The sequence below is a fragment of the Vombatus ursinus genome, unplaced genomic scaffold (assembly GCF_900497805.2).
Source record: "Vombatus ursinus unplaced genomic scaffold, bare-nosed wombat genome assembly UNPS02014832.1, whole genome shotgun sequence".
NCBI lineage: Eukaryota > Metazoa > Chordata > Mammalia > Diprotodontia > Vombatidae > Vombatus > Vombatus ursinus.
The window spans coordinates 3013896-3027078 of record NW_020954610.1 but is presented as its reverse complement, the minus strand read 5'-3'; the positions used below and the strand labels follow the sequence as shown (position 1 = coordinate 3027078).

General features: G+C 39.3%; 1 protein-coding gene across 3 annotated transcripts in view; it reads left to right on the top strand.

Moving 5' to 3' along the window:
* Positions 1 to 6486, top strand: part of LOC114025988 (probable gluconokinase) — a 13902-nt gene extending 7416 nt beyond the window's left edge. For all 3 annotated transcript variants that reach the window (XM_027839548.1, XM_027839545.1, XM_027839546.1), the window contains 2 exons: positions 1817 to 1860; positions 5677 to 6486. In XM_027839548.1, the coding sequence (XP_027695349.1) occupies positions 1817 to 1860; positions 5677 to 6028 (396 nt within the window). In that variant the 3' untranslated portion in view covers positions 6029 to 6486. The remainder of the gene's footprint in view (positions 1 to 1816; positions 1861 to 5676) is intronic.
* The last annotated feature ends 6697 nt before the right edge of the window (positions 6487 to 13183 follow it).

Here is a 13183-nt window from a genome sequence, read left to right as displayed (position 1 = left end):
ATAAGAGACCCACAATTTCATGTATAATCCTCTCTTTCTGTTCTACTGTATATCTATCTATATATACATATTTTACAGAATTTTTTTTAATGGAGAGGAAAAAGCCTCGATGTAGTTCATGTAGCAAAATAATAAAATAGGATTAAGAAATTTTTTGAAAGATAGAAATTACCACTGCGGCACACTTGTCTAAAATTTAGCAACTTTCATGAAATAAGAGTTATTGACATTTGAAGCCAGGTACCTACACTCAAATCCTGGTTTGAAAAGGGGTGTGTGTGTGTAATGTTTGTCAATTGGAGAATGGATGAATAAATTATCTTATATGAATGTAATGAAATAGCATTGTGATATCAGAAATGATGAAAGGTATGGTTTCAGAGAAACCTAGGAAGACTTGTATGAACCGATGCAGATTAAAGGGTGCAGAACCAGGAGGACAATTTATACAATAACAATAGCATTGTTAAGACAAACAACTTTGAAAGGACTAAGAACTCTTATCAATGCAATGACCAGCCATGAATCCAAAGGACCAATGATAAGGCATGCTACTCACCTTGCATCTAGGTGGTGCAGTGGATAGAGCACTGGCCCTGCAGTTAGGAGGACCTGAGTTCAAATCAGGTTTCAGACACTTGACACTTACTAGCTGTATGCCCTGAGCAAGTCACTTAACCCTACTGCCTAGGAAAAAAAACCCAAAAAACAAAAAAACCACAAAGAGGTAGTAGACTCAGGGTGCAAAATGAGACATATATTTTTTTGACATGGCCAATGTGCAAATTCATTTTGCTTAACTATATATACATAAGGGTTTTGCTTTTGTTTTTTCAATAAAGGGAGATAGAAGGAAAATAAAATAATGCTTATTAATTTTTAAAAGTATTAGAAGTAGGGCTCAAACCTAGGTCTTCCTTATTCTAAGGTCAGCCCTCTAATAACAATAGCTAGCATTGATATAGCCCTTTTATGTTTGCAAGGTGATTTACAAATATCTCATTTTATCTTCACAACAGCCCTAGAGGTAGGTGCTATGGTTATCCCCATTTTACAGATGAGAAAACTGAGGCAGGCAGTTTAAGTGACTTGCCCAGGGTCACATAGCCAGTGTCTATGATCACATTTGAACTCAAGTCTTCCTGATTCAGGTCCAGGGATCCACCTTCTCCTCGAGCTACTCTGATAATCTATTAGCCATCCCCTGCTGCTTCTCTGTTCCCTTAGTATGAGGCATTAGAATATGTTATTATGTAAAAATGAAAGCGTCACTGTTTTTGTACTCTGCCGGTTGCAGATACTTGTCTCTCTCCCTGCCCCACCAGTACCAGGAACTTCTGGGTAATAGCCTCCAAAGGCTTCTCTCTTGCTGACTTTCATATGGATATAGAGAAATACCAAATCAATTACATTCCATTAAATACTGATTTGGTATTATCTATGTGACTCTTTGTCATTCTATAAATTTGCCTCCCAAAAAGGGTCATGGAATGTGCAACATTTGCATGAAGAAAATGTGTACTATTCCAAGACTTGTTGGATCTCAGGTGGTACTTGACCTATATAGGTAAACATAGGTATATGGTTTTTAAATGGGGCCACTTATAAGTGGGCCAGTAGTCCTTCAAGTAAAGCTTCTTAATGACTAATTAGCTGTGAGTTCGTTACTCACTCATGTTCCCAGGTCCCCAGAATTAAAGGGGAGCTGTGAAACATAGTTAGGCTTTGTTATGAGCTTTGAGATCATCTTATGAAATATACACTATGAAACCAAACTGTAATAAGTGACATTATTGTTTGTTTGATTTGCTTTCAGGATAGGATTCCATGGCTTTGCAACTTACATGACATTTTACTGAGGTAAGAAAATAGTTGGCCAATGATGTATGCCCACTGTAAAAGCATAAGTATAGAAACCACATTAAAAGATTAACTAATCAGTAATAAAACATCCCATTGATCAGCCATTCTCAAACTTTTTTGGTGACATCAAAGAACTTTTGCTTATGAGGGTCATATAAATAATATCTTTGTATTATTATGAAAATAGTTTTGACCTCATTAGATTCACAGAAAGGGTCTCAGGTACCCCTGGGAGTCTTTATACCATACTTTGAGAACCATTTTTCACAACTACCCTGAGAAAGCGGTGCAATTATTATCCCATTTTCCAGAAGAGGAAACTGAGGCAGACAGCATTTAAGTGACTTGCTCAGGGTCACACACCTGCTAAATGTCTGAGGCTGGATTTGAACTCAAGTCTTTCTGACTCCAGGCCCAGCATTCTATCCACTGTGCCACCTTACTGCTTATATGACTATAAACTAATGACCCTGGTTTTATGTAGTGCTTGTAGGAATCAGCATCTTGTACACTAATACTTCTTTCTGTTCCCAACTCAAATAAAAAACAAAACATATTTGATACAGATGTTTAGACATGATACATTATAGCATATAGAGGACACTTATCCATGTGAGGATTGGTAGGAGGGACTAAAGATGTTTAGCCTGGAAAAAAGATCTGGGAATATGGAATATGGGGCTACATAAGCAAAGCCTTCAAGTGCTTGAAGGAGTATTATATGGAAGAATTAAATTTGTTTTTCATTGCCTTAGAGAGCAGAACTAGGAACTAATGAGGAGAACTTACCAAGAGGCAGGTTTTAGCCTGATAGAAAGCCAAATTTCCCAACAGCACTGTCCAGAAAGTGCCATGGACCACTTTGGGAGCTAATCTACTCTATTGAAAGCCTTTAATTCCCAATTGATAAATGGTCAAAGGATACGAATAGGCAGTTTTCAAAGGAAGAAATTAAAGCTATATAGTCATAGGAAAAAATACTGTAAATCACTATTGATTAGAGAAATGCAAATCAAAACAACTCTGAGGTACCACATCACACCTACCAGATTGACTAACATGACAAAACAGGACAATGATAAATGTTGGAAAAGATGTGGGAAAATTGGAACACTAATGCATTGTTGGTGGAGTTGTGAACTAATCTAACCATTCTGGAGAGTAATTTGGAACTATGCCCAAAGGGCTATAAAACTGTGCATACCCTTTAACCCAGCAATACCACTTATAGGTCTGTATCCCAAAGAGATCATACAAGTGGGAAAAGGACCCACATGTACAAAAATATTTATAGCAGCTCTTGCTGTGGTGGCAAAGAATTAGAAATTGAGGGGATGCCCATCAATTGGGGAATGGCTGAACAAGTTGTGGTATAAGAATGTAATAGAATACTACTGTGCTTTAAAAAATGATGAGCAGGCAGACTAGAGAAACCTGGAAAGATTTACATGAACTGATGCTGAGTGAAATGAACAGAACCAGGAGAACACTGTACACAGTAACAGCCACATTGTGCAATGACTGACTTTGATAGACTTAGCTCCTCTCAGCAATGCAAGGATCTAAGACAATTCCAAAAGACTCATGATAGAAAATGCTATCCACATCCAGAGAAAGAACTATAGAGTCTGAATGCAGATGGAAGCATACTATTTCCTCTCCTTTCCTTTTGTTGTCTTGTTTTATTTCTTCTTTCTAGTGGTTCCTCCCATTAGTTTTAATTCTTCTTTACATCATGACTAATGTGAAAATATGCTTAATGTGAATGTATGAGTAGAGCCTATATCAGATCGCAAGTTGTCTTGGGGAGGAAGGAAGAGTGAGGGGGAGAAAATTTAAAACTCACAATCTTATGGAAGTGAATGTTGAAAACTAAAAATAAATTAATTAATTATTAAAAAAGAAAAAAAAAGAAAGCATTTAAGCAAAGACTCGTTTATAACAACCAATTGTTTATAAAGGGGGTTTTTGTTTGGGTGTTTTACTATATGACTGTAGAAATGTTGGTCAGGCTATGTAAGGAAGTACTTATTTTTATTAACATGAGTGGGATATTATATGTACCTAATTACCATGCAGTATAACCATTGTGCTGATCTTTAAGTCCGTGCTAGATCAACTTTGTTGTAACTTTTATTCAGTTACAACACAGAACAGTACCTGCACAGGGGTTTTTCAAACAGCCTGCTGGTCTTTAGATAAAAGCAGAAATGTCATCAGTGACTTCAGTGGTGTGGGGTACTTCCTCTACCAATGCAACTTAGTACCTTCTCTTCAACATATATGGTCTTGAAGAATTGTCTCAAAGGTTAAATGACATGCCGAGGCTTCCACAGTGCCATGCTGCCTCTTCTTTCTGCTTCCAACTTTGAAAAAATCAAAGGGTACATTGCTTATTACCCTCTCTTAAAAAAAATTCCAAGCATATAGTTTGCCTCTGAAACAGCTAGGGGGTAAAGTGGACAGAGCTCTGGACTTGGGAATCAGGAAGACTGTGCAAATCTGGCTTTGGATTTGGGAATCAGCAAGACAGTGCAAATCTGGCTTCAGACACTTAAGAGCTGTGTAGCCCTGCTAAATTTCTTAACCTGTCTGCCTCATTTTCCTCAACTGCAAAATGGGGATGAGCTAGAAGTCAGCAACTATATTCCTCTGATGAGGCAGAAGACCACCAGCCTTACCATTTGCCCTGCTAGTACATCCTAAGGTATCTCGACGCCCCCGCCCCCCCACAATGCCTCTAAACCCTTCTGACCCCTGCAGCTGCCTTCTAACCTAATGATGTAGCCTTTTGGTCCCTGAGCATTGCAAATAGTTCTAGCGTTGCACCCGTAGATTTTCCAGGCCTTTCCATCCACCTGACAGCTAAACTTTGTTTTATGTGTTATTTCCCCCAATTAGAATGTAATGTCCTTGAAAGCAGGAACTGTATCACTTTTGTTTGTTTGTAGCCCCAGTACTTATCAGTGTTTGGCACATAGTAAATACTTATGAAAGCTTTTCCAATCACATAACCCAAATTGCTTCAAAAAAATAAAAAAATACCAGTCAAAAGGTTAAGTAACTAGGTAACTCACCAGAACTAGAAGTCACAGAGCAGGTACATCATCTACATTAGTTGAAGAAGCTCCCCAAACTGATTAAATAATGGGTCCAAACACCAACAACAAAAATTCAGAGGTTAAGTCTCTCTTTTCTCCTTCTTTCTCCTGCCCACCTCTGACCATTTCCTTGCATTTTCCATCATTACCATAAAACAGGATAAGGAAGAGAGAAACTGAGGGGTTAAAATCAAATAAACATTGCTGGTCATGAATGGTTTGGTAGAAGGCAGTCACTGCAAAATCAATTAGGTTTTTGTATTCCCAATGAACTCCATGAACAGAGACATTTGTTAAGAGGCTGTACATAAAATGCAGGGGCATCAATTCCTTGAATATAGTGGGCAGAGCACTAGCCTTGGATTCTATAAGACTCAAGTTCAAATCTGCTTCAAATACTGCTGTGTGACCCTGGGCAAGTCACTTAACCTATCTATGCCTTAATTCCCTAATCTGTAAAATAAGGATCATGATAGCACCTTCCTCATAAGAGTTTTTGTGAAGATCAAATGAAATGATACATGCAGTGCTTTGCAACCCTTAAAATTCTATATAAAGGTTCGCTATTATTATTCTAAATCATGTCTTTGGATGTGGTTTCAATCCAGTGATAAGCAAATGAAATTAAAAGTCACATATTGCAGATCCTACTGGCTTCTCCTGATGTCCCTTCCCGCACACCTTATTTTATTTTATTTTATTTTTTAAATAGAAATGTGTCCTCAGGTCAAAGTGTGGTCCTTGCCTGTTCTGCTTTGAAGCAAATGTACAGAAATATCTTAATGAGAGGAGAAGGTGCTGCAACTCAGAAGAATGATGAGCCAGGAGAGAAAGAAGGGTTCCCAAAGCTGAAGCTCCTTGTGGTCTATTTGAACGGGTCTTTTGAATTGATCTCTGGGCGTTTAGCCAAAAGAAAAGGACATTTTATGCCACCAGAGTTGCTACAGTCCCAGTTTGACACTCTGGAACCCCCATCGGCACCAGAAAACTTTGTGGCACTTAGCGTGGACAGAAGTGTCTCAGAAATGATTCCTTTTATTGTGGACAATATAAAAATGAAATGAGAACCGTTTCAGACAAACCACCAGATCTGAATTAGACATAAATAATCATTATGTCAAATCTCCATTAAGGCATTCCTACTTATAAAATATCTTAATTTTCTCCTCTGAATGTCAGTTCTACGGTGTACTGGAAGTTGCTTATAATGCCTTTCAAAAAATATCAGAATTGTTTCCCAAAATACTTTCCCTGACACCTCCTAATCAAATCCTCCCTTATGACAAAGAAGTGGGTGAAACCCAGCCAACAAAGTGACTACATCTAATGACATATGTCGCATTGCATACCCATAGCTCTCCACCACTCTACCAGAAAGGGGAAGGTATTTTTCCTTCTTTCTTCTCAAAAATGAAAATGGGTTTTACTGAGTTTGGCAGCAGTTTAGTGTTTGTTTTTAATTGGCATTATTGTAGTCATTGTGTATTTTGTTTTCTGGTTCTATTCTCTTCACTCTGTATCAGTTCACACAAATCTTCCCATGTTTCTCCAAATTCCTCCTATTCATTGTTTCTTATGGTACAATAACATGCCTTTAAATTCCTTTAAGTCTGTTCATGTATTTTCCAATTGACGGGTGGCAACTGCATTAAAAGTTGTCTTACTTCCACAAAGAATATTGCAGTGAATATTTTGCTATATATGAGATCTTTCTTATTGTCCCTGCTGTCCTTGGAGTATAAGCCTCATAGACAGATGGCTGGGTCAAAGCGTATAAAGAGTGGAGTTGATTTTTCTTTAATAATCTTGGAAAAATTTACTATCTTGGCATAGTTTAAGTGATTTCCAGTGACTTTAGAGCTATCCTCTGATGCACTGGTAATGTTTGTGTGGGATCTGAGGATAGTTAAAATCAAAGTTTTAATTGGGATTTTGATTCCATCCATGATGACACTGATTAAAGCAAATTTCTTTTTTTTCTTTTTTTTTTTTTGGATAGGCAATCGGGGTTAAGTGACTTGCCCAGGGTCACACAGCTAGTAAGTATCAAGCGTCTGAGGCTGAATTTGAACTCAGGTCTTCCTGACTTCAGGGCCAGTGCTGTATTCACTGCGCCACCTAGCTGGCCCTAAAGCAAATTTCATTAAATATATTGGAAAACACTACCTGAAATGGAACAGTAAGTAGATGAGATAGATCACTGAGGAAAAGAATAGAGAGAAAAAAGCAAAGAACAGAATCTGAGGGGATGCCCACTTTTAGGGAACAGGAAGCAGTTACCAAAGAGGGAACACAAGGAGTGATCAAGTAAGATGGAGAACCGATAGAGAGGATTATCACAGGAGCCAGAAGAAGAATGAATGAATGGATAAATAAATGAACGAGAAAGCATTTATTTAGAGTTTACTGTGTGTCAAGCACTAGGGATATAAATACAAAAGCAAAAACAACCTGTCCCCTAGCTTACATTCTGTTAAGTCATTTTTCAGTTGTGTCCAACTCTCTGTGACCCTATTTGAGATTTTCTTGGCAGAGATACTGGAGTGGTTTGCCATTTCCTTCTCTGGTTCATTTTACAGATGAGGAAACTGAGGCAAACAGGATTAAGTGACTTGCCCAGGGTCATACAGGTAATAAGTATCTGAGGCCAGATTTGAATTCAGGAAGATGAGTCTTTCTGACTCCAGGCCTGGAGCTCTATCCACTGTGCCATATGGCTGCCTCAAGCTTACAGTCTCAGAGGGGGAAATTATGTATATTGGGGAATGGCAGTGAAAGAGGCCATAGGGAAGATGTCAACAGTGTTAAATACAGAAGAAAGGACAAAGAGGATGAAGACTGACAAAAAGCTATTGAATTTGTCGATCATGAGGAAGCTGTTTAGGCTGAAGCTGGTGATTGATAGTAACTTTCAGCAACTCATTCAACCTTCAGAGAGGCAGTGTGACTCAGTGGATAAGGTGCTAGAATTAGAATCAGGAAAACCTGACTTAGAATCCCACTTTTCTGAGGCTTACTTAACAGCCCAGCCCAATGAAGACTAAATGTTTAGGGAGCAAAAAAGTACCACTAGGACAGGGATCATAGTCTCCCATACATTTTTGATAAAACTAATTTCTGATTCACAGAAGCAAAAAACCAGAAGGACACAGTGGGAAAAGGCAATAAACTTGAATGTGAGGACCTGGATTTGAATCCCACCTCTTCCACTTACCTATTTGGTCTTGGACAAATTACTTAACTCCTTTGGGACTCACTTTGCTCATTTGTAAAATTAGGTTATTGAACTAGCTGGTTTCTGAGGTCCCTCTTCCAGCTCTAAATCATTGATACTACGATGATCAGAATGGCAAGGGAAAATGTTTCTTTTGACTCAGAAAGGGGAAAACTCTCTAGGGAAAATGAAATTATAGACAGATAATAAAATTCCTCAAGGGCTGAAACAGTTTAGTAACTATTAATTACTTACTAATTAGTTATAGCTGATGCTTAATTTTGAGGGAGAAAAATAACACCCAAATCAACCAACCACCACCATCTGACCAGAAATGATAAGTAGGAATTTGTCATTTGCAAGTCATACCCAGAAGAGCCAATAGTACGAACAACCCACACCTCACTAAACCACAAGGTGATATGGTAACTGTGTTTCTGGGAAAACGGGAAGAGAAAGAACAAGTGAATATTAAACCAAGGCAAATACTTTTTTCTAAAAGCAATTGTGTGACAACTTCAAACTGAGACAGGTGGTACAGTGGACAGAGCACTAGGTCTGGAGTCAAGCAGTCCTGAATTCAAACACGGCCTCAGATACTTAATAGCTGTGTGACCCTGAGCAAGTTACTTAACCTGTTTCCCCAACTGTAAAACGGGGATAACAGCATCTACTTTGCAGGGTTGTTGTGAGGATCAAAGGAGATATTTGTAAAGCACCTAGCAGAGTATTTATTGCTTTCCTGCCCCCCCAAAATAGAGGCAGCCATGAAGTCAAGGAAAGAACATAGAGTTAGGCATCAAGAATCTGGGTTCCAATTTCTTTGTGGGGGGGTGGTGGGAGGGGGAGAGGGAGAGAGGCAATTGGGGCTAATGACTTGCCCAGGATCAAACAGCTAGTTAAGTGTCCAATGCTGAATTTGAACTCAGATCCTCCTGGCTCCAGGACTGGTGCCCTATCCACTACATCACCTAACTGCCCCGCAACTTTGTCTCTAACCAGCTTTGGTTATGTCTTTGGATAAGTCATTGCACCTAATATTTTTCATCTGTAAAACGAGGAGTCTGGACTAGACTGTCTCTAAGCCCCTTTCACTTCCAGTATTCTGTGATTTAAGTAGATGAGCTTTTTTTTTTTTTTTTAACAATTTCAAGATTTGGGGCACACTATGTCCTATTAATCCCTCAAAGATGCATTGTGTTGTTGTCAAACCAGGGTCCTGAGTTACTGCTTAAAACTTGGGGTCTTGGGACAGCTAGGTGGTGCAGTCAATAGAGCTCTAGCCTTGAAGTCAGGAGGACCAGTTCAAATCCAGCCTCAGACACTTGACATTTACTAAGCTGTGTGACCCTGGGCAAGTCACTTAACCCCATTGCCTCACCAAAAGAACAAAAAACAAAAAAACTTGGGGCCTTTCTCTTTGGGTAAACAAAGCCAGAAGACAAGCCTTGCTAATACCCCTTGGCTATTCCAGGTCCTTTTACAAGAGAATGAATATGTGAGTCATGACCCCTGCACATGCATCTGGGCAGGGTCTAGCAGTCACCCTAAAAACAGTTGTTGACTTCTTTGTCAAGTACCTCCTCCCTCCCTCAACCCCAAACCCATCAGCAGTAGCTCATTTTCAGCTCAAGAAACACAGGCACAAAAATACAATGGCTTAGGTAAGTTGGGCATTCAATTAATAATCATTTATTATGTGCCTACTATGTGCCACTGTGCTAAACACTGGTAATGCAAAGAAAAGTAAAAGTCCCTGCTCTCAAAGAGTTTAGTCTAATGGGGAAAACAATATGCAAATAAATATGTACAGTAGGTAGATGACAGGCAAAAAGGCTGAAATAATTCAGTGTCAATGACAGACTAGAATTTAGGGTTTTCTGATGTGGAGTCAGAATACATCTATCTCCCAAAGTCACAAAGTAAAATCACTGTCACCATCATCATCATCAAAGAGAATAGAAAACCAGAATTTCTCAGGAGACAGGATGAAGTATGAGCAAACTCTGCCCTCTGGTGGCCCAAGTTAGTAGGTGGTTTACATTTAAAGATCTCTAAATGTTTTTCCTAACTTCCAACTGAAATTTGCCCCTATGTAACTTCCATCCAATGCACCTAGTTCGCCCAAAGTCTAATCTCCCTTCATGACTGCTTTCATGTTCCCTTCTAGACTTCCTTTTTAACCATCCCTCAAAGTCACTAAAGTTACAGTTTGTAAAGTTACAGTTTGGTTTAGGCTTTTTTAGATATTCATACATAGCTTGAGGTAGGCACCCAACCTGCCCTGCCCACATTTTCTACCTAGTTTTGGGGTAGATGAGAAACGGAAAAGAAGGAAAAATATGAAAGGAACTTAAGTTTAGGGTAGAGAGGGGGACAAATGAGAGAAATATAAGGGTGAAGAAAAGATGTGGGGTGAATACTCAAAAATGGGGGAGAACAGGAACTTCCAGGAGCCATCATCACTCTCCATTGACTCCAGCAGAACAAGCCTACAAAGGTGGGCACTGGGGCACAGACCACAAGTTAATGAAGATTAAAGGTACTGAGTGACCTTCCTGGAAGTGGGGAAGATCAGTCCCACCATTTCGCCTTCATGAGAATGGGAGAATTTATAGGTGTACATCTATTAATACTAGCTGACATCTTGTTCCTCAGATGCTCCATTGTTACAATGCAATAGGAGTTAGGAGACCTGGGTATTAGTACTAATCCTGACTAATTTGTTCATGGACTTTGACCTTTTTTGTTGCATGTTTTAAGTTCTGATGCCAATAACAGTCATTCCTCAGTAAGAGCAGCTAAGTGGTGGATGTGGATAAAGTGCCTGGAGTCAGGAGGGCCTCAATTCAAATCTGGCCTCAGATACTAACTCTGTGACCCTGGAGAAGTCACTTAACGTTCACCTGTTTGACTCAGTTCCTCCTCTGTAAATGAGCTGGCTGAAATGGCAAACCACTCCAAAAGGAGTCACAGAGAGTTATATACAATTGAAAGGACTCAACATTTCCCAAAACAACCTCTTCATTGTAACAAAGGAACACAGATAAAATCAATAAAGCCATCTTATGAAACGTTCTATGTTGTTCAGTTGTTTTTCAGTCATGTCTCACTCTGTGACCCCATTTGGAGTTTTCTTGGCAGATACTAGAGGTCTGCCATTTCCTTCTCCTGATCATTTTACAGAAGAGGAAACTAAGGCCAATAGGGTTAAGTGACTTGCCCAGGGTCATAAAGCTAGTAAGTGTCTAAGGCCAGATTGGAACTCAGGAAGATGAGTATTCCTAACTCCAGGCCCAGCACTCTATCGACTGCACCACCTAGCTGCCCAATATTTAATTACACATAATTAAATAGTTGGAAAGATAAGACTGAAGCCAAATTGTGAAGGCTTTAAATAAATGCCAAATCAACCAACCAGTAAGTATTCATTTTCTTACAATGAGCCAAGCCCTCTACTAGGTACAGACGATACACATAAAAGTGGAAGGGTCCCTGTCCCTGTCCTTAAAGAGCTTGTGTTCTAGTGGGAGAGACAAAATGTATAGAGAGAGGAAGGAAGAGAGAAAAAAGAGGGAAAGGGGAAGGTGGGGGAGACACACAACAAAACAAAGTAACCATGGGTGCAAAGGCGCTCATGGATGCATGGACCATTCTCTAAAGGCTTCCAACAAAAGGTGGCATATGAGTCAAGTTTTGGGAAGAGCATCACGTATAAAGAAGAGCAGGCAGGCTAGGATGGTTGAACTATAGGGTAGAGGGAGAGGAAGGTAAATGTGGTCAGGTTGTCAAGTTTTAAGTGCCAGAACTGATAACTGATCCTAGAGATAATAGCGCCATTGGAATTATATGCAGTACACAAGTGATCTGGTCAAACTGGTACTTCGTGTACTGGAGTAATGAGAGACTTGAGGGGCATGAAATAGGTTATTGCAGCAGTCTGGCTAAAAGGAATTTGTGTTTTATCCTAAGGGCAATGGAAAGATTCTTGATTAGAGGCCTAACATAATCAAATTTGCACTTCAGGAATATTAATCTTAGCAGGTTTATGGAGAATGGAGTAGAGAGGTGAGAAGGCTATTGCCAATTATTAGGCAACTTCTCTTTCCCCCTAAACCACACCCCCTCCTAATTTCCATGTTTCCTTCAAGGGAAAAATAATTCTTTTAGTCATCCAAATTTGCAACGTAGGCATCAACCTCTCAAAGCTCCACTCTGATCCCACATTCTAATCTCTCACACCCCTTTCTATTCACACCACAACCACCTTAGTTTAGGCCGATTATCTGCAAAGTTGCAGCTGCTTCCAAATTGCTTTCTTTAAAAGGAGATCAAAAGGCTGGGAACTTGAGAAAAAGCCATTAAATTTCACAATAAAGAAATCATTAAAGACCTAGGAGAGAGCAAAAGGAAGACACTGTATACAGGGGTCAAGCTCTTTGAGAACATAAAAACAGCCAAACAGCCAATTAGTCTGCAGACATTTAATGTCTTGCAACCTATTTCCCCTAGCTTGGCCAGACCAGTATCTGTGTTCCAGATCTCTTCAACAAGTTCCGAAATGACCACCTTTCAAAATCATTCCAAGAACTGCCCTTTCAACAAACTACCAAATTGGTGACACTGGCTTCCTGGCTGTTCAACAAACAAAATGCTCATCTCTTTCTGCCCTGGGCATTTTTTCTGGCTCCCAAGTCTATAACACTTTCCCCCTCTTCAACTGACTTTCCAAACTTTCTCTTTTAGTCCTAACTAAAATCCCATCTTTTATGGAAAGCCTTTCCCAACCTTCATTTAATTCTACTGCCTTCCTTCTGTTATTTCCTATTTATTCTGTATATAGCTTACATATATGCACACAAATACATTATACGAAGATGTATCTATAGAAAGATATATTTGTTAACATCTTGTCTCTCCAATTAGATTGTGAGCTCCTTTGAAGCCAGGGACTATTTTTTGCTTCCTTTTCTTATGACAGTGACTGGCACATAGTATTTATTGA